Here is a 22060-nt window from a genome sequence, read left to right as displayed (position 1 = left end):
TAAATTTTGTGAAGATACAGAATATTAAATATTTGTTTTGTGCAAGTCCATATTACCAACATTATCTCCATAGCAAGGAAATGCAGAATGACATTACGGCAGAGAGACTGGATAAGTGAGGAGTCTTACTGTTCAGATCCTCAGCCTCTGTTCTGCCTATCCTTCAAAATTTAAGGCTTACCAATCCATTGGCACAACACAGGTTTTGTTAATAATGCAATAGGTCCCTTAGCGATACAAGGACTGACACCAGCTGTGGAAACAATTCAATGCAAACCAAATAACACGTTTGCTTCATAAAGCCAAAAGCACTTTTAACATGCCAGCCAAGAAGGGCAGATTTGCCATTACTTATCATTTACTTTAGAACTTGCTCTTCTCTAAAGACTTTCATATGCTTATGATCTTTTCATATAAATTCTCTCATTCAGCTGAGAGACAGAGGGATTAGTGCCAGACTCCAATCATCAGCAAAGAACAAGCACCTCTTTAGTTGTACAAATCTGGTAGTGGAGATGCAGACAGTGAAAGGACAAAATGATCAGAGCAGCACCTGAAAAGTAACATGCACGTGGTGCTGACTGTATAAAAAGGAACCAATAATGTCAGACAAACCATGCATGTTTGGGATTTCTATCCTTGCAATGAAATACAGGAAGTAACAGAGAAGTATACATGGAAAAGATCAGGTATTCAGGGTTACCAAACTACCCAGAGGTGTATTTTTTAAGAAAATTAAACACAAATGTCCCCAGCTGAATAAGCACAGTGGGATGAAGTCAAAAGAAGAAGGTAAAAGTTATGAAGTCACTATCACTAAAGGAACTCTTTTTGAGAGACTTCTCAAAAGCAGTCCCTTCAACACAACCACATGGTGTGATACCATGTTGCCATCGCAATTCTATGGCACACATGGATAATACTAAGAAAGATTAGCAAGAAGTGGGCAAGAGCACTCTTTTAAACCTAAAATTTATTCTAAATGGCTACACACTAGATTAGGAAAAGTAAGAAGCTTCAACCTAAACCATTTTCAGTGTCTATTACAGTTTTCACTACAGTCTCAGCATCCAGCATTACTGCTTCTGTTTCGATCAGGCTTTTGACTGAGCCAGTGAAAAACCCTAGACACTCAAAAAGTATTCTTACCTTGTCTCTAGCCTCATTGAGAAGGTCTTCTAATTCCGAGAAGCTAAAACTGGCCACAGTGATGAAATCGCTCATGACGGGAACAAACCTGTCCCCTGATTCCCACATGCGTCTCTTCTGATAATCGAGTTCCTGAAAGAGAAGAAGTAAGAGATATAGACAGGCAAGCATCAAAGACTCTTTGCTGACAAGGAAGGGAGTAGGGAAGCCCATCTTAGTGCAGAGCATGCTGTGCTCCCGCTCCTCACACATTCATCCAGAGCTATTACTTAGAAACCACCCACTTAGTCAAAGGTTTTGCCTTTTCAGTATGAGATGGAAAGTTAAGGTGGGATGAAGTTATGGTTTCCTTTATCCTCAACCAACCACTCCCAAGAAAACCATCAATATGTTGAATTTCTAAGGCAACTTTATAATCTAAGCATCAAGAATATTAAATGCTGCATTTTTTTTTTTCCTGTGCAAAATGACAAACAATAGAGAATTCAGATTGCGTAGCAAGTGATTTTGGAATTTTTAATAGTGAATTTCCCTCATCTTCTCTTCCCATGGTGACTCAAAAGCTGTATTCTTGGGGAAATGCATATATGTGTGAATAATCTGTATAGTTCCTAGCTCTGGATCTCCCCTTTAGTTCTCTGAAAAGCACTAGGTAGGCAGCAAAAAGACATCAAAATTAGTTCTCCCACTGAAGAACAAGCAGACAGATGTCAGGTGCAACATTTGCTAGAACCCTGCTAACCAATAAGCATTAGCTTGGAATCATAAAATTCACACTTATAAACTGGGGCTATTATGATAAGCAGTTTTATGAAGAAGGAAAAAAAACCCACATAAAACCACAGAAAACTAAGCTCTATTTGTCCACTACCTACAGAAAGAAGAGAAAAAAAAATTGTAAGATTCTTTCTTTCTGGCTCAAGTTTTTTAGTTTTAAGTCAAGATTACTCATTCTATCTCTTCCCTTACTCTATTCACCATACTTGTGGCACAGAAAGAGCTACAGAGCTCATCAAAATGACCAAGTTATAGTAAGAATGGCAGTCTCCTATGCCTGTGCTTGGCTTGCATGCTGTTGACAGTCTCATGAGGACAAGGAAATCATGATCTGGGCCTCATCTTTATTCTCAGCTGAATAATCAGTGGGAATGATAAAGCCTTACTTCCTGTGTAGAGAAAATCAGCATGAAACAGCAGGTCAAGTTGCAATCTGACCCACTGTTCCCTTTGGAAAAAAAATGTTTTTGTGCTGGCTCCAACTCCAGCTACATCCATGTTTGGTGCTCTGTGTTACTAGTCATCAAAATATTGGTTCACAGAGCCAAATGGACAGGTTTGTAAGCATCTATGCTGAGAAGCCCCTTGGGATTTGCTCCACAGTGCTGCTGAATGCAAAGAATAGCTTTGGCCATCAACAATCTAAAATCAAATGTGATATATCTATCTGGTCTGATGTGAATTGGAAAGAGAATGTAACCACTACAAGGAAAGACCACAAGGCAGAAAAGAGAAAAGAAAAGAAATGAGCAGATGGCCAGAGAAAAATCCATATTAAAGAAGTGCTACTTCCCATGCTTTATATTACATTCTCTTCTCCACTTCTTTTCCGAACACATCACAAGGGATGGTGCCGGGAGCACGACTCATTTATATTACTTTGCAATGAATTGTCTCTATGTTACAATTACTTTGAATTGGACTTTATGCATACAATAAATGTCACTTCAAGTGCTTCTAAGAATCATTCATATTTTTTTTCCTCAGACACTATTTCCCACTGTAATTTATAAGTTAATTTTAGCTGAAAGTCGCTCTACCCTCTCTCCCCCTCTCCTTAAGCAGGTGGGTAAAACAGTTCTGTCATCTTACACATTGTTGAAAGCCATGGCACTTGGGATGTTACTGGAGGGCAAACTAAGATTAGGTGGTCTGCCCTTCCGTTTCAAATTCAGTCCTCCCCTGCAGAATAATTCTTCCAAAATAAAAACCAACAAAAGACAAGTAACCAGCATGATTATGTAATCAGCCCAAGAGTGATTCCAGAGTATAAGAAACTCATCTGTATCTTCTAGAAATGGTATATACTAATTATAACAGCACAACTGGAGAAGCTAGGAAAAGCTCCTGTGGGGTGGGCTGCTGATTCTCTAGAGAGATTAAACATACAGGCATAGCACTGGCTTCTCAAGCAATTGTTATGATCTTCTTGCCACATGAGAGAAGGGCTCTGCTGACAGAATTCACTTCCTGATTTGGAGAAGACCAAGAACTACTTAGTTGTCCTTCTGGGACCATCCTACTCAAAGGCGACAGCTGCATGCACCTCTTGAAAATGACTGTGTCTTATTTTTACAAAGAAGCTTCCAGCTCAGGAAGGCAAAGGGTTAACAGTACCTTTAAGATCATCTGACTGTGAAACTATTTTTAGCTTTCTATTCTTAAGGGGCTTTGAAGAAACTTCTCAGTCACTGGAGCCAAGGCTGTGGTGAGAACACACTGGAATGGAATCAAGAATCACACCTTCCCCTCCTCCACCTTCCACCTGACACTGATCTTCCATTGTTGCTAAAGTGCTGCTTTTTACACACCAAAAAAACATGAATTGAGCAAGCAGACTGGGAGGTGCTGGCAGCCCCAGTCGAAAAATACCATGGCAGGGAGAACAGTGAGGTTGGAAGATGGTGATTGAATGGGGAGAAAAGGTTGTCCATGGAACCCATGTATGGGAAAGAGAAGAAAAATTGGCTGTAAAGGCAAAACAAATAACCCAGTCACACAAAGGAAAACAGAAGTAGGCACTCATATTTCAATGGGGGGAACTGTGGGTCCCAGTCAAAACTTGGCCTCTCTTCGTGACATGAACTCCATGTCAGCCTTCCCTTACAGGAGATTTTTAATCCTCAAGCACTGTACTCCATGGATGTGTAAGTATCTTTTCTCATGGCTGTGCTGTCTCTTACCCCAACAACCCAGAAATAAGCTTTAGAAAGTTTTTTTGGTTTTTTTTTTTTTTTGTGGGAAGATCACTGGCTAATTACATGATGAACTCTTGGAGATTGTTGTTGCTGACAGGCCAAATATCCCTTCCTCTACCCCCAGAGCCCAACCAAACTCAGGCCAGATAAAAGGAAAATTAAGTCAGTGAATGAGGAGGATGGGAGGGTCCTGAGTTAGTTACTTGTACACAGGTAATCCTTGTGCAGAAACCACCCAATGCAATTCCCAGCAACTGATCCCTTTTCCAGCAGTCCCAGTGCAGAATGTTCCCCATCTCAAATGCACCACTAGAGCATTAAACTAGCATTAAACTGACACGAGTTGAAAAAGACAGGTGAAACACTTGAAGACAAAGGGATTCTGAAAAGTGTGTCTAATAAAACCCTGTGTGAAAGGGCAAAGAAAGTTAAACACATCAGGGACTTTCTAGAGCTCTGAAGACCTCTGCCTTGCCTCTCAGCAGTACTGTTCCCTTAGTATATCCAACAGGCAAGAGATGCCAGCACCAACCTAAATGTAGGATTTTGTTTCCATATTTGCAGAGAGACAGAATGATGTTCTTAGGATCAGAATGTATTTATCTGTGCAGATGATGGGAGACGTTGAGGGACAGAGACAACAGAATGACTTCAGTGTTAATGTTTACTATTTCAACTGCTGTGCAGACGCTAATTTGACATTTCTCACATCAGGCCTTCTAAGAATGGCAGCTATTTGTAGCTGCCATTTCACAAAGAGGAGGCAAATCACAGAATCAGAGTAGTTAGGTTTGGAAAGCATGGGGTTGTTCAAAGCCATACACATGTCAATGACATGAGCAAGAGGCACGTATGAGAGTTCCTACTTCCTTCCACCAAACATGGTGTCATGCTGTATGCTCTCCTGTCTCAGTTAGGCTGGAGTCTTTCCCCAGGAACAAAATCAAGAGCTTAACTAATGCAGGCTTCCAGGGAGGGGAACCACAGCTGACACATGAACTTGTGGCTCCAGGGAGCATTTGGGCCCATCCCTCAGCTTTAACCCTTGTAATTCAGTACACACAACTGTGCCAGTGCACCATTTGTACTGTTTTGTGTTCAGATGTAAGGCTCTGCACTATGTAAGTATAAACAGAACACAGGCAAGCTAAGTCCAGCTTAAAAGACTTTCATTAACAGCAGGAAAAACCACCACTGCTGCTTTGCTTGTCAGCTCAGCTCCCTCATCTTTAACTAGTTTATCTTTTCCTTTGCCTTACCAAGGAGTGCTTAGGATAGATTAGGGCTGCAGTTAGAAGTCCACTACCTGTTTACTACTACTCCAACAGCCACATGAAACACCTGCTCAGCAGCCAGACATCCCTTAGTAAGAAGGAGCAAGAATTTTATTTTTTCTTTCAGTCCATACCATTTGTCAAATTGTTCATTTACTTTCCAGGCTGAGATCAAACAAGCTTTTCATTAGGCTTAACTCTGCTAAGATCATCAGCAGGAGGTCCACATGAGAAGCTTTTATTTGTTTTTACTTGGTTAATGCATTCTGGACCAGAATGGAAAGGAATGGGAAGAGAAAGCCCACTTTCTCTTATCATAAAACATATAGTGCTCCTGATTCTGAGTGAGATATTTTAAGTATGGCTCTTTGCAAACCTTCAGATACTTACAGCTTCAACAGCTTTCAATCCGTTCTTTATGTTGTTAACTTCCTTCTCCAGCTCTACCAGGCTGCACAGGAGACAGACACAGGGCAGACAGAACAAAAAGAGCAGTGTTACTCAAGAATACAGGAACTGTGAGGCAGAACAGACCATTGGCCCATCAAGTCTGGTATCTGGCCTTTGGCACCAGCCATGCCAAATGATTAGGAGTGAGGGGAAGGGGCCTGGTTAATGATCTATGCTGCTTTTTGTATGAGATATGAGGCAGACCCTGCTCGCCTGTGTTCATACTGAAGATCAGGATATTCCTGGGAAGAAGAGAAGGGGTTGCTGTCAGAACACCTGCTCTGCTGAGCCTGACCCACCAGCAAGGAGTGTATGCCACATGGCCAGCTTGCAATAATAAGCACAAGCAAGGACCCCAGCTTTACCAGACACATTATTGGAGTCTCAGATTATCTCTACATATGATTCTTGAACTACTTAACTACTAAATCCCATTAGCAGTACACTTACTTGTGATTTTTTACTTCCTCAGAGTCCAAACATTGTTTTTTCCATCTGCATTTCTACCATATGGTAGTCCTTGCAAGCTTACATTGTAAATGAGCATAGAACTCTGTTAATACATGCTTCTCTAGACACAAGTGTTCTACTGAATTTCTGCTCATCATATAGAAACAAGTTTTTTTCTAGGACTTTAAAGAAAAAAAACCCAAACTAGGTAGTACCCATTTGTGAATAGGCAGGTATCTCCTCCAAGTAGTTGGTGAGTAGTAGTTTACATCTCAAAAACACCACTAAAGCCTTAATAAATTCCTCTAAGTTTGAACCTACTTTTATTTTTTTCACTTGTCTTTCATTACCTGGAGTAGTTCCCTAGCCAAAATCTCTGATAATTTTATTAATTATTAATAATAATTAATCAATAACAATAATTGTTGATTATTAACAATAACGGATTGTTAATCACATCAAGGATGTGAGCAAAGGCATTTCCCCTGTAAGACTGAAAACAGCAATGAAAAAAATAATGATCATTGAGTTAACAGAAATCACTAGAAACTCCAGCTCTGGAAGCAAGCAACAGCACTGGACTTACTTGACTTTTGCTGCTTCTGGAAGATGCTGCAGCTCAGACTGAATATCCAGGATATCTGGATAACTCTTTTCAAAGATCATAATTAAGTAGTGCAAAAGTGTAATGTTTCTAAAGAAAAAAAAAAAAAGGGAGAAATGAGAAAGAAGAAGGAAAAGGATGGTGGGAGGATTGTGACAAATCAGTGAAAAATATTTGGGTAGGAAATGTGCTTGAATGATCAAAACAGACAATATATCAGCAATTAGCAGCTCTGTAACTGAAAGAAAAGTATCACAGACTGAAATGAATTAGCTCTTTATGACACATCCTTCCTAAAACCTCAAGCAATATATTGTGCCTTGATTTATTCTGGAAGTACCAGCATGCTTCCATCCATCTGTGTAAACAGTGTAACAGAAAAGAGAATTGTGTAAAACATAATATTTGTCCCCAGATACTTCAGGGAATAAGCAACTAATACTACTAAAGTGACATTAACTCATAAGGGAAAAGTGAGTTGTTCTCAGATTCTATGTGAATAAAACATAAGAGTTAACTAAGAAGAGGAAAAGGTTCTTGAGGACTGAAGAAACTGAAAACTGCAGAAATGAAACAGCTATACTTATGAGTAGTGGTCAGGCTCACTAAGAACAATGGCAGCTCAGGCAGGAGTGGTTAAAAATGAGGTGTATGGGGGATGCAGGAGAAGATTTAAGAAATTTTGTGAAGTAAATGATGAATTTTACAGTAGTGAATTTTGCATGTAGAGAGAACAGCCAGCCATAACAGCTACTTGAGGTGGGTGTTATGTGGTTAACTGATAAGCAAGACAGCAGATGGCCACTGCTTCACACAGACTAGAGCCTGGGTGCTGGGAGCTTGTGAGAACAGAATTTGCACAGGACATTCAATATATGAAAAATCAAGCCAGGCTACATTAAGGCAAAAAATGTTCAAGACTAGCAACACAAGTGTTAGCCTTGGAATACAGAAAGGACATCATGGTAAGTCAAAACAGGACTCTGTTAGGTAGGGATGAATTTCCCATGGCTACTTACTGCCATCACTCATTCTGTCACAGCCTTCAATCATTTCACCACAACTATGGTCTCAGCAGGTCTCACAAGCCAAGGAAGGTGTTAGTTAGTAAGAAATAATATAGAAGACCTACAAGGAAAATCTTAATGCTGCAGGAGCACAAAACCAGTATTTTCTCACCAGTCATAGCTCAGTTAATTTCCAGAACCAGTATGGGGATGTGGGGTAAAACATGGGATAGCCCATGTCCATAAATAGTAAATTCCACTTTCCTTTCCAAAACCAGCTATTTTCCTTAACTGCTCTAGATACAACCTGGCTCAGTCTCCCAAAGCTATGCACTGTGGTTCCCCTACTGGTGCAGGTAGAGAGCCAGTTTATGACAGTCCTGCATCAGAAACGTGTGCCATGTTTCACAGGAGACATAAAACTGTGGTCAGAATTTTTTGTTTTCTTTTTTAGGAAAACCATGGCCATAAAACTTTGGTATAAAGGGCAAATTCCATAGAAATCCTCCCTCCCCCAAAATCTTATTTCAGTTATTTGTGAAATACTACTTTTGTCATCTTTGCGTAGTGCTGCAGAAACAATCCAGCAACAGATGTGCAATATCCAAAGAAACAGCAGAACTTGAGTGCTGTGTTAATAGCTGGTCTTAACTACTGCAGGATCTTTTAGAGTGAAAAACACTGTTTAAATGCCAAATCTGACATTATTTTAAATGGTCTACAGAGTTACAAAAAAACAAAACAAAACCTGTTTTCATTACTATGGCAAGAAATACAGCAGCACAGTAACTAACTCATTCACAGCCTTCTAGCATACCTGTCTATGCTGGATTTGGTATCTGCAATTTTGTTCAGGCTGGAGACTTTGAAGCCATAAGCACTTCCCCTTTGGCCCTTGTTCATAAAATTCCCAAAGGCCAGAACTACCTCCAGGAGTTGCCTCAAACGCTTGCTTCGGATGAGTTCTTTGGATGCCAGAAGAATGGCTTGAAAAGAGGAAATAAAAAGAAGAACAGGTTATTGTGCACAGTGGCTGTTTTTAACATGCTGGGCCCTGTAATTCGAAGTACCTTAAAATGCTCATCTCACTATTGCCCAGCAAATGCTGCAACACAGTCTGTATGTGTATTGTCCTTCCTGCACCCACATGCCCAGAACCAGAAGAATGGGAAGGAAGATGAACTACATCTAGACTGCAAGATGCTCATCTGAATCCAGGAGCAAGGCTGTGCTGCTGGACCTCACACTCTAAAATCATAGCTAGCAAGAACAGGGGAAACGCTTGAGCAGAACTGGATACACTCACCTCCTCCCTGCAATAACCATGGACGTGGTGCAGAAGAAGCCATACACCTCCCTCTGTGTAAGTTAGGCATTCCCGGAATACCAATGACCTGAGGCGTCTATTCTGACTACCCCAAGGAGAGGTAAGGTGCAAGAACTTGAGGGTGAGAAGGGAAGGCTGACCTGCACAGAGAGGCCATGAAACCTTTTGGCAGCTCAGGACAGCCTGGCAGCACATTGCCACATCTGACAGTTCATATTTACAGTGTAGCAGTCATGAAGATGACTTCATTAATTCAGTGGGTGAAAGAAGATCGTTAGACAGAATTAATTTCTTAGCACATGACACGCCTCAGACTCACTGACTCCACAATCATACCACACATGTAACAGCACCTCCTTTGGAGACAAGCCTCTCTTAACCCAACTCTTAGCAAAAGCTTTAACCATACCTTCCACTTTTGGTTTTGCTTCTGCCAGCCTCTCTGGAAACTTCTTCTTAAAGAATAATGCTTGCAGCCGCTGCTGATAGTGGTCAATTCTGCATGAAGGGCAGAGGAAAGCCAACACTGAACTGGAATTGTACTTCTGAGCACAGAGCCAGTATACTGCCTATGTAATCTAATGGTTGGATGTTCAGTCCCATAAGGCCTATGCATGGGATTACAGACATAGTTCAAACATCTGACACTACATAATTAACCTTGTTATAAAAATGGAGGAACTCAAGGCATATTTTGATTACAACTGAAAAGCAGCTGGAGGAATTCCCATTACTCTCAAAATACGAGACTCATGGGAGATGCCAGCTGCATCTCAATTAGCAGAAAAAGATGTTAATCCTGATCACGGGTGCAGCAAAGTTGGAATAAGAAAGGTGGTCAGAAGATGAGATAGCTGAGTGGAAAAAGGGATCTACATGAAATCATGACCCCTGACTATGGTACATCTGATAGTTGGATCTGAATTCCTTTTAGTGAACAAGTTTAGTCAGAGGAGGCAAATTTCTGCTTGTCATCAGGGGACATGGCCTTAAATGACAGCACGGAAAGTCCTTATCATCAATAAAAAGTTTGTGTAATGAATGGAAATACTTGTAACATTTGCGGGCTTCTATCAAATGCAGGGTATAATGCTGGCCCACAATCTCTTGCACATTCCCCTTCAGTGCCAGATGATCCATTTTCAATAACTATTACTGCTGCTTCCAAGAAGCCCTTTGAGCACTTTCCCATAATGTATCAAACAGACCTGCTCATTTCAAAGAGGAAACGATCTGCCCGGGCCATGCGCTCAATTTCGTGTTTATGCTCCTCCAACAGGTCAGTGTCGCTTTTTTCAGGAACAAACTTCAGCAGCTGGAGTGACACAGACAAACCAACATGGAGATAAGTGGTCCAGTGAAAAGGAGAGAGGGACAGTGAAGCACAAAACACCCTGATGGAGAGACAGAGGGCCCTCAGATTTCTCTGCTACCATGGGGAAACATTAGGTTGACTCACCCATGTGACCGTAACTTCAAAATAGCACAGCTGCAGATACAAAACTGACCTTTTTTAAACCCCTGCTTGCCATTCTGTCTTTATCCCTCACTGACCCCATTAGATTGATTCTTAACTCTATGGGGAATTTCCCAGTTTTACATCCTAAAGGCCAACTGCTACTGCAACTTATCCAAGGGGAAGTACAGAGAGAACTTTGATTCCCACAGCATTACCTGGAGTTTAGATTTATGCAAAAAGAGCAGGATGTGTCCTATTCAGTGTGAAGTACCCATCGTGCCTATCCTAGAGTACACACAAAGCCTCATCTATCTCTCTCTTGGGTCTGCCCTACTCTGCTGAAACAATAAACAACAACCAAGTGACTAGATATGTGTCTGACACTGACTGCTATTCATATGCTGACCTTAAAAGCATAGTTTGATGGATTTTTGACATATCTGGTGGTAGTTGTGCTTTAGTATGGTTATAAATATTGCCATGCACACAGCCTCAACACACAACCACAAAAACTGCTCACAAGGCATATCAAGCACTTTCCTTTTTAATATTTTATCCTACTCCCACAAAATGTGATATTCAAAGGTGTGGAGCATCATAATCTTGCAGTGACTTCTAGAACAGCTGTGAACATTCAGATAACAAGTAGGCTATAAATTTAAAATGGAAGATCTTCTTTGCACATGATTAAATACCATGGCTGCACACAAAGAAGGAATCACATTTGTTGGGCGAACCAGCTGCAGAAGATAGGAGACCCTGACTCCATTCCTAACCCTTCTAGTTAGAATGTGAGATCTCTTCTAGTCTCAGCTCTAACCATTGACTTAAAAGACCTGGTTCATGGCATTTCACAATGGAAAGCTGCAGATAGGGAAGGGAAATTAAGAAAAAGAAAAAAGAATGATAAAAAAATAATCAGCAGTATAAAGAATAGATGGGGAAAATTATGGAAAAATCACAGGTGAGAAGAGAGGACATGAAAGGAAACCTCATACCAACAGTAACCATGCATATTTTGGATCAAGAAGAGAAAACTTACAAAGTCAACCCGATACAGAGTTACACAAGGAAGGTATATCTGACAATACTGGGAGAAAGACTTCCCTTGTGCTCTCATGTGCTCCACTGACATGATGGGGCCAAGTTCAGATCTGCAGACATGCCAGCAGAGCCAGTACATCTATCCACTTTAGGTGAAAAAAGGGCAGTGAGGGACTTAAGAATAAGATATATCCAATTGCAAACTTTCTCACCTGCTCAAGCATATCTTTTGCTAGATCTTCTTGTTCATCCATCTTCAAGATTGCTTGTCTGATTTCTTCATTAGTCAGCTTCAGCCTTTCAACAGTATCAACATTGGACCATTAGTGCAAAGCTTAAGTGCCTCTGACACTTTCAGGAAGTAGGAAGCCCGAAAAACTGCACTTAAAAGTTACAAAAGAACCATGGAAAGCTCTAGTATGAAACTGCTGTTAAAAGAACCATGGAAAGCTCTAGTATGAAACTGCTGTTCTAGCGTATTCAGTAAGATGAATGAATCAGTTCCAAAGCAGAGATTTTATAGATCATATATTTTATCCTCTTCAGATAATTAAACATTCGATGTCAAAAATTAGATTATTAAGAACAATCAGATCCTCAAAGATCAACTTCCAACTTCCCCCGTATCAGATACCTCCCTCATTAAGTTCTTTAACAACAGTAAAACCCCTTGAATCTATGTGACTTGTAAGTGACTGTAAGCCCATGTAATACCCTGAGGTATTAAAGTATCTCCCAAGTAACAAGTAATGGGACTGTTCTTTCCCTTAGAGATCTGAGAACAGAGTTTCTTGTAAGAAGACTGGTTGTGTTAGGTAAGTTTGCTCTGTTAGCAGTCACAGCTGAAGAAGGAATTAACAGCCTCTACATATCCATGTTTTGCATCCAATAACAAAGTGCTCTGAAAACAATAGCTTATTAATATTATCTGAGGTATTAAAATTACACTCTCCTTCCCACCTACCCCTGTCCATCTGTGTGCAATGAACAGGGGTCATCAGTTACAACAAAACACAGCATAAAAAAAAAAAAAGCCTCTCAAGGTCTCCACTTGAAACCCAGGGCAGACAGGAGTCATCAACATTTGTGATTATTGAGAGATTCCTTGATAGATTATATGAAATGAACTTGATGGTTCTCAGCACAGATGTCATTGAGGAAATGCACAACTGACAAATTCTACCCCACCACCCCTAGCCGCGACACCTTCATTAGTCATTTCAGGAGAGTAGAGGAGGACCAAATGAACCATAAAGGAAAGGCTATCCACAAGAAAATCTCAATTTTGTGACTAAGCCAGGAAAGTGTGAAAAGAAGTATTTGAGGAGTGAAGTCTGCAGTCTCCATGGACCTTTTACAATCAATATAATTAATTGACAGAAGAAAGAGAAAATGCAAATGTGAGTAAGAGATGGGCTGATGCATGAGGCAGAATGTTTTTGTCTTCAGTGCTAAGAAATTCCATGTTGAAATTTCACATTGCTACTGCCATTTGAATAGAATCGTATTTTTGAAACTAGGCAAAAGCAAAAGAGCAAGTTTTATTTTTACAGACTAATATTACTAAATCTAAGAGACTTAAACCATTTTAATATTACTCAATGTAATCAACACCTGGAAACTAAAATACGAATCAGCAGACATTCAAAAGCTTTTACATATTACACCTCTGAACTAATTGTTCTTGCTCTGTTCCTAGCTGGTCATTGTGTCTATTTTTGACAAGGAGGCCAAAGTGATACCAGCTAAGATAAAGCTACTGAATTTCCAGAAAAGCTACATAATTGGGCCACGCATGTATGAGATACAAGGATTAGATGTTTTACAGTGAAAAGGCTGAAAACTTTTTATTTAGATCACCAGTTTGATTGAGGATCAAAACAACAAACCTCAAAACACGGGGTTCCGCATAAAGCTCTACAATCTCAGTCACAAAATTGAAGGGTTTCTTTTGGCTTTAATAATAACGAATTGTAAAGTCCACGGCTGTGTGACCCGGAACTGATCAAAAAAACTGACCACATGAGGGCTGAGAAGCATATTAGTGGGTGTGGGCCTGGCTCCTAGCAGACACATACACACATGCCCAGAAAATTTGGTGCCGGCAGTTTTCAAAGTGCTGTGTTTTGTTGGTTACTTTTCCTTTAGAGAACACTTTACATTTTCCACAGTATGGAGCCTGCAGATTAGCTGAGCCTTGTAACACAGACACACAGTCTGTCAGATGCAAGAAGCTAACCCATGAACACCAAGGAGTGGGTAAATTTTGTTGGTACTTTTACTGAGGATAAAAACAGTGAGAGCAAGTTTAATTTTTTTTTCTATGCAAATAACTTGAGCAATTACTAAACTGACCACTCCACTGCACAGTACAAGTACCTCTGTCTGTGTCTGGGGAGGCAGGAAACAGGACCAAACAAACAGGTTTGAGGTACGTCAACAGAAGGTGCAACACACATTATTGCTGATTTGCTGTTCTGTTCAGGAGCTCAAGGACATCAGATTCCAAGCTCCTCTGTTTGCTGCCATTTACCAGCACTAAATACACTTCAAAACATCTTCCATTCAAAAATAATTGAGAGCCCCAAGGACAGATACTTACACAAACACTTGGATTTCTTGGATGAGCCTGTCCCCTGCCATCAGCAGGAAAGCTTCTGGTGGACTGGTTTAGCCCACAGTAGAGAGGAGCAGAAAGCTTGCCAGCCCCTTGCCAAGAAGCATTTTAACTTAGTGACTTACAGGCCTGTAACAGGGTCACAATGCCTGCAGGTGTGCATCCTAGATTATTACCAATCCAATTACAAGTACAGAAGGATTTACAGCAAAACAATCTTACTGTTCCAAAGTGGGCTTGCTCCTCTTCTGGGGCAGGATGTATTTCAAGAACTGTGCTCCAACAGCACAAAACAGGGATCTTCCCACTTAAAAACTGGATGAATAACTGGCTAAAGAATTGTTAATCAAGTGATTCTTCTTGTATTTTCAAAACTCATGCGCAAGCCATGCAGTAGATCTTAAAGATGGCCAGGAGTAACATGAAACAGATGTGCTGCTTTTAAATAGAAACAGGTGAACTGATTAAAGAGGAACCTGAGGCAGATGTGTAAAATCTTTCCATTTAGAACTGAACAGAGGCATGGCTTGAAGCCTAAAATTCATATGGGACAGACAGCAAATTAAAGTGGAATTACGGTCCAAAAATTTACACTACAGAAATTGCATATCAGTGTCTAGTGGAAAGCCTGCAATGACTTTCCTACAGGCTTCGCAGATCCAGGCACTTTTCCTCCAGCTGCTGGAGACAACTCAATTCAGAGCAGCATACAATTCAAGCTGTATTTGCCCTGCATGACACCTCACTAACTCACAGATCCTGCCATCAGAACTCAGGAAGTAAACGTGACCAGAAGGAAGTGCACTCCCCCTTTCCTCAGCTGCAGCACATTCATTCATAGCACAGATATTGACTGGTTTTGTTCAACAGCAGCCTGATGCTGGTCAGATGAGGAAGGAAAAGGATCTTTACTGAGAGTAGTCCCTCCTTCTTCCCTCGGCTGTACATCTGATGGCAGCATATGGAAGTCCAACTGCTTGAGTCATTTTCAAGCAATCTTAAAGATCAACATGTACCAAATAACTTCTAATATGGTACTTAGTCTGCCTCCCTCTATCCCCTCTGGCTCCATAAATAATCTCTATGGACTCTGCAGAGTAATTCATCACTAATCTCCCCAGGACACCTCGGCTGATTTAACACCAGCTTCACTTACAGACATCAAGTGGTTTATTGTTCTCCCTTGGAGAAAGATGGTGGCCTGACTCTGAACATGCCTGGGAGATGTCGCAGTTTTACACCAACTTCCCTTAAAGACATGCAGTGCTTGCTCATTTTTCCTCCTTAAATATACCCATTGATTTAATTCACAGTAACCTCCCCTCTTCTATTTCTCCTTCCCATGGATGAAAGCAGAATACTTGTTGCTCACTAACCATCTCCCCCTCAGAAGAAAAAGTGAGTTATTTCATGGGCTTGTTCCTTCGATCTTGCTTAGCTCTTGATAAAGAAGCATGCTTGCCTACTACCAGCGAACCTGGAGCATTGTTGCAGCTACATTAAGCTCCCATACCACAGGGATCACAATCCCACTCTTTCTTTTAACTTGGAGAAGAGAACTGATTATCGTGTATCGAGGCCATTTTCTAATTCAAACTAAACTGAACCACAGTGCTTCCAAAAGATGCCAACAGTAGTAGATGTGACACCAAGAGGCATTAACTGATACTCAGCTAGTTTGTGTAGCTCACACAAATCTTAGCTTTTACTGACTGCAGAACTTTCCACCTCCATAACCCATTTCACAAAGGCTACTAGTTATTTCACTCCCAAACTTTGTGACTGGGACATAAGGCTTCTTTAACTCCTGACATCCCCCAAAGCTCTGTACCACTGCCAATCTGGGGGCTGTTAAATATCTGTGTTTTGGGAATACTCATTGTCACTATCCCATAAAGGCAGGAAAGATGTTTCCCTGTTCTGAGAAGAAGCATTCAGTAGTCAGGCTGGTCTAACTGTGCATTCACTAAGAAGGCAGAAAGATGCAGTCAGTCTTTTCACATCCTCTTATCTCAGCTGCCAACTCATCTTGCCTGTGAAAAACACAGTGCCTTAACCTTTGCGGGACAACAGCTGGGACATTTTACCAGGTACATCTTCCACTATTATAGCAACACATTGGGAAAAGAAATCCACCAGTGCCTTTTCAGCACTTCACTGTGAAAGTATTCTGCCAAGTGCATAAAGAAACAGGCTTTTTTTTTCCATCAGCAAAAGCTCATGAATGACCAAGACTTTGCATCCAAATATACTCAATTTTCTACTAAGAAGGGTCTGCGGATGGCTGTCTTTCTATGCCAGGCAAAGCAGGGCCAAACTTGGGAATCCTGAAATTACAATAACATATTGATAAGCCAATGGTTTATCCCTTACCAGAACCCTACCTATCAGTTCCTAGTTGTGATCTAAGGCAGGATGGTACTGACTGATGTGTTCAGTTTAACCTTGGGGTTCATTATACTCAGAATAGCAGATAAAGCCATTTATTGTAGGCCTTCATTTAAAATTAGAAAATTGCTCTAGGAACCCAGGAGACACTGTTTATTGCATAGTGTTTTTCAAGACAGCACACCGAGGAACTGAACTGCTAATTCCAATGAGCTGTTTCTGTATCAAGATACAATCTATACCCCGAAATCATGTTGCCTGGAATCTACCTTGAAATAAGGGTGAACACTCTATTGGCACATGGCAGAAAGGCACAGCACTGTCAGTACACTGAGACTGACATTGGCTGAATAGCTTTTCCTCTTAATGCCTGAACTGAGCAGGTTTAGAAGCACTGAGGAGCCACAGCTAAGTGAGAGAAATACTTGGTCTCTAATATTCTGGTTGGAAACATTGCACGAATCCATTTTCTTCTTCCTAATTGATACATGTTTGAAACATGAAAACCACATTTGGTAAAGTGTCTATCTACTGACAAACAAAAATGGTTTTCTGTGGCCTTTTGCTACTACTGGTTTTATGACATTTAGCTAGCACTCCTACTGTTTCAAGCCTCTTGAGAGGGTTACTGCTGACTAGCTGGGCTACAGGAATAACAAACACATCTCATGAGAACACTGACATAATGATTTTGCTGGAATTCATGCACAATAACTTGCATAAAAATGTTCCATAAGGATACACTGAGCTTTCTTTTCAGCAATGTCTCTCACAGAACTGCACCCCTCCGGAGCATTTCACAGAGCAAGACATTAAGCAATACATCTTAGGCATGTTATGCAAGAGTATTTAAAGATAAAAACACTAGAACAGTGGAAATACTATCCATTACTTAAGTAATGGAGGCAGGAAGTAGCCATCCTGGTGAAAAAGGTCAGAGACATTTCCAGCTTCTAGGCAAAAGCAGGGATGTGGGATGGTTCTTCCAGACTACACAAGTCTGACAGTAAATCTCCAGCCTGGTAGAAACTAAAGGCATCAGGAAAACCATGAGAGACAGCAGATTTCCAGTGTGACAGAAATAACTGTATGTTGGGAACACCATTAAGAAAGCCAGATTTGAAGCTGGTCTCACCTGTTTACCTGGACTCACCACATATTCTTCCATGTCCTGGCTGAATAATGATCTACTGGAAATACTGTGAGAAAAACTGATCTTGTGCTTATTCAAACCTTTACAGTTGGCTTAGGGAACAGAGCTTCTCTTTGTATCTGCCAGACTCCATTAAACAAGGAAAACTGCATCCTTCTACTGCAGGAAATCTGAAAGATGCTGCTATCAACTACTTGAAATACAGCTTTTTTTGAATGAAAATAGAGATTACAATGGGGAGGAAGTTTTACAAATCTGTTAACTGTCAGCAAAAATCAACTAGCAATTCAATTTCCATCTCTTCTCAGCCTACCATGCTCCAGTCTCTCCGCAAAAGAAAGCAAGAGACATCAATTTCTCACTCTAGCTAGGTTTTGGCTTGTTGGACCATACGAAATATGAGCTCTGCCTGACCCCTGCTAACACAGTGTTAGTAAAACGAAAACATTTCAGTAGTGGAGGGAAAGAAAACCCAACCCATGCAGCTATTTTACTTTAAAGGACATGACAGTTTAGTGTAAACAAAGGGGGAATAAACTACAGGGATACATGCACAGTTAAGAGTCAATTGGAAACAGCTGTTGGCAGATACTGTGGCAACCTGAAGGCTGGGGCTGCAGCTCAGGGTTGCACAAACTCTCTTTGTTCATCACTGGTTTTAAATCCTCTCTCAACTGCACATGTGTGCACACTCACATGCACACACATGTAAGGTGTGCTGCAGCAGCAAGGGCATGGCAGAAGCTAGGGCTGATTTAGCTGGGAGCTTCTCACCTGAAGGAGGAAGAAGTGGGGTAATGAAAAAGAACTGCAAAGGGGTTGTAAAACCCTTTCAGTTATTGTCTGTAGCCAAGCAGCCCAATTGCTCTCTTTAATAATAGAACCATATCAGCAAAAAGAGCAGAAAAAGGCATCAATGTAGAGGTGCCATTTTCGCTCCCAAAGATTTCTGCTTCCCTAGTTTAAAAGGTAAGTTTTGGAGGAATAGCAACCCTGGGTCAAGCTGTTATGTATTTCTGATACACTGGGTGTAACACTATCTGCTACAAACATTAAATGATGTAAGGCAGCGATAGCTATGCTGACTGGTGTTTCCCATAGCACAGTGCAGTGAAGTTAACAGGGCACAACGTAAACTGGTGTGCTTCTTAGGGACAGCAAGCTCATTTCCCAAGTCGCTAACATCCCTGTTATGCCTGCTACCAGTAAGACCAGGATATTTCCTGGTGGAGAAATTGGCAATCACAAACCACAGTTTTTCAACTCTGATTTGAGCCCAGACTAGCAGCTTGAAGTGGACTGGCTTTATGGCATACCTAGAGCGAACACATGCTGTGTACCCTGAAGTGCAAGTTCATGCCACTTTGCTGGAGCCAGCAGAAGGGAAGGCAAACCACAGAGACTGTCCTTTCTCTCTCACTATTTAAAGAGGATTCCTCTCAGGCAAGAATGGGCCAGACTTGCATGGCAGAAGAGGTGAAAGGTGAAAAACATGTACTGCTGCTGTCCACACTCCTTTTGTTTTGAAGATGGAAGATTTTAATAAATATCTAGTGTCATACCAAGTTATGGACCACCTTCCTGAATCCTCCTCAGCCTAGCCACCTGCACACACTATATTACCACCTCTAGGAAATGTCCCATCTGCTCACATGGCAGCTCTCTCTGGTGGATCATTGTCTGCACAAATCTGGTATTTAGTGACAGACATCTGGCCTAGTACTCATGTTGGCAGAAAGACACGAAAAGCATATAGAGGGCCCTGATGTCACAGCATTTGAAGGCATTAGTCATTGCAGGAGCATGTAAAGGCAACTCCTGGCTTCCAAAACCTTATTTACAAATACAAGACCTGATTCTTGAACATATCTTCTTACATTTACCACTTTTCCCATCAAAAGTCAAAACCAACAAAGATGAACATCACCCTCAGCTCTGCTGTATTCCAGGGAGGTGCTCAGAGCATTAGAAAGAAACATACATGACAGAGACAAACAACATGGGGGGGCATATCACTTAAGAGTAAAGAGCAAGCAATGCCAAAGAGCTGCTTTCATTTGCCTATGAGTTCTGATATTTTTCTGGTGATGAGTCTTCAGACAAATCTTGATGCTTATCTGTTTAAAGCACAAAATGTGTGTTTGCATATGTTTATTAAGTGAGCTAATTCTTGAGAAAGACATGCTTTTATGACACTGCAAGAGAGGTTTCTCTGAAGTTCTGCAGGTATTAGAAAGTGGTTCTAGTTTGGAAAAGAAGCATGTCTGTTTGTTTAATTCCATCCCCTCTTGCCTCTATGTTTGTTTGATTCCATCCCCTCTATGACCATGGCATTTCCTATGAGCTAAGGCTTAGCACACTTACTTGGAAAGGAGAATGACACAGTTCTGGGCTCTCCTGCCATCAATCACAGAGAGCTCTTTCACTTTTCGTGTAGAGAGGTAAAGGTCTTCAGTTGAACCCATCTCTTTCTGCATATAAAAATTCAAAAGGGAGGGAAAACAATCAGTATTATATTTCACCCAAGACTTAGCTGAGTGCAATGAACAAAATCCATCCCAACCTTGGAAAATCTACCCACATGGTAAGAAAATGAGAGAAGGGCAGAAAACATGTAGGTAGATCCTGTATTACTAGAGAAACAGAAGCCATTCATTACCACCTATGAGATCATCTTTGATAAGAAGTACTGGATCTGATTCTGACCTACTGGACTCTCTATAAACAGTTATGTTATTATGTTAATGTACAAAACTGGCATAACAAGAAAATTGGGCACATTACAGTAAAGCCCACTGGTGTCACAGCATATATCCTTCAGCAGATGCCTCCTGTTAAGGGTTACACAGCATTCTTAAAGACTGCAGCACAATCAGGAAAAATCCTGCAATCACCTCTGAAGGCTGCCACTGGACCAGTCCATATCATATTATATGAGAGATACAACAGTAAGGCAAGATGGCATCTCTCTTACTAAATATATCTTACTAAATGGTCAGTATCTACATCTGAACTAGCTTTTTAAAAAAAAAATAATTAATACTTTAAAGCATATAGAAACCACTCTTTTTCAAAGTTCTCTGCATATCCCCATTGACAAACTCATCACCTGGGGGGAAAAAAAAGGAAAAGTCCATCAAAATGTTTGTCACAGCACACAGAGAGAAACTATTTGCAAATCCAGTCTGACCATCCAGAATTGTCCGTCTCCTTGTCCTGCCTACACTTCAGAGCAACGAGATTTATTTTACTTCCAGAGATTGGAATTCTGTAGTTAGTTTGAGTATCTTTTAACACCATTCCTTAAAGGGAAGTAGAGGTAATGATAAAAGGTGTCAATCCTGGATAATAGCACTCTAGTTGCCAACAGAAAAGAGGGAACTGGAAACAGGACAGGTTTTTATTTTCCCACCTACCTTCTGGTAAAAAAATACCTTTCCATGATATCCATATTGTCATGCCTGGAGATTTTGAGATTTACAAGTATAATATAGCTCTGAATGCACCTATCAAATTAGCAACGTGACTTCTTTCTTAGGACATAACAGCAAGCATGCTGAGTTAGATCAAAAGGCCCATCTACCCCCCTATCCTGTCTGTAAGGGTGGTTAACCGCAGACACCCAGGAAAAGGTGTAAGATCAGGACAAGCATATTGCAGTGCTTCCCAGAATTCTCTCCCAGGACTCAAATTTCTGCGGCTCAAGGTTTACTTATATCAGCAAGACTAATCCGCTCCAAGAGATATTGACACCCAAGTATTTGAGAGTTAAATTTAAATCGTAGATTCACATTGCTAGTTGCCATTTAAGCTCCAGGTACAATTAGCTATAACATGCCTGTGTTGTTCCTGGCTATTCAAAGGATTCATACAACCATATCCAAATGTTCTGCAGTGAGCCACTACCAATACTAAGTGGCATTTATAAGCAGGTACAATGCACCAGCTGAAGAAACGAACATGACAGTTCTGCTGAATGTGTCCAAAATGTCTAGCTTGACAGAAAAGGCTAAGTACAAGGTCCTGCACCTAGACTGGGGCAATCCCAATGACAGCTACAGGCTGCACAAATAATGAATTGAGAAAAGCCCTGAGGAGAAAGACTTGGAGGTGTTGGTTGACAAAAAGCTTGACACAATCCAGCAGTATGCGCCTGCAGCCCA

General features: G+C 40.9%; 1 protein-coding gene across 2 annotated transcripts in view; it reads right to left on the bottom strand.

Annotated features, from left to right (window-relative positions):
- DAAM2 (dishevelled associated activator of morphogenesis 2) overlaps positions 1 to 22060 on the bottom strand; it is a 167830-nt gene that overhangs the window by 10322 nt on the left and 135448 nt on the right. For both annotated transcript variants that reach the window (XM_057429989.1, XM_057429990.1), the window contains 8 exons: positions 20262 to 20368; positions 11952 to 12036; positions 10445 to 10551; positions 9646 to 9734; positions 8727 to 8895; positions 6885 to 6992; positions 5789 to 5849; positions 1150 to 1281 (listed from right to left, as the gene is read on the bottom strand). In XM_057429989.1, the coding sequence (XP_057285972.1) occupies positions 1150 to 1281; positions 5789 to 5849; positions 6885 to 6992; positions 8727 to 8895; positions 9646 to 9734; positions 10445 to 10551; positions 11952 to 12036; positions 20262 to 20368 (858 nt within the window). The remainder of the gene's footprint in view (positions 1 to 1149; positions 1282 to 5788; positions 5850 to 6884; positions 6993 to 8726; positions 8896 to 9645; positions 9735 to 10444; positions 10552 to 11951; positions 12037 to 20261; positions 20369 to 22060) is intronic.

Source organism: Pezoporus wallicus, unplaced genomic scaffold, assembly GCF_028554395.1.
Source record: "Pezoporus wallicus isolate ANWC-B61680 ecotype Strahan unplaced genomic scaffold, APGP_CSIRO_Pwel_v1 contig_5353, whole genome shotgun sequence".
In the NCBI taxonomy this organism is placed as follows: Eukaryota; Metazoa; Chordata; class Aves; order Psittaciformes; family Psittacidae; genus Pezoporus; species Pezoporus wallicus.
This window is presented reverse-complemented; position numbering and strand designations above follow the sequence as displayed.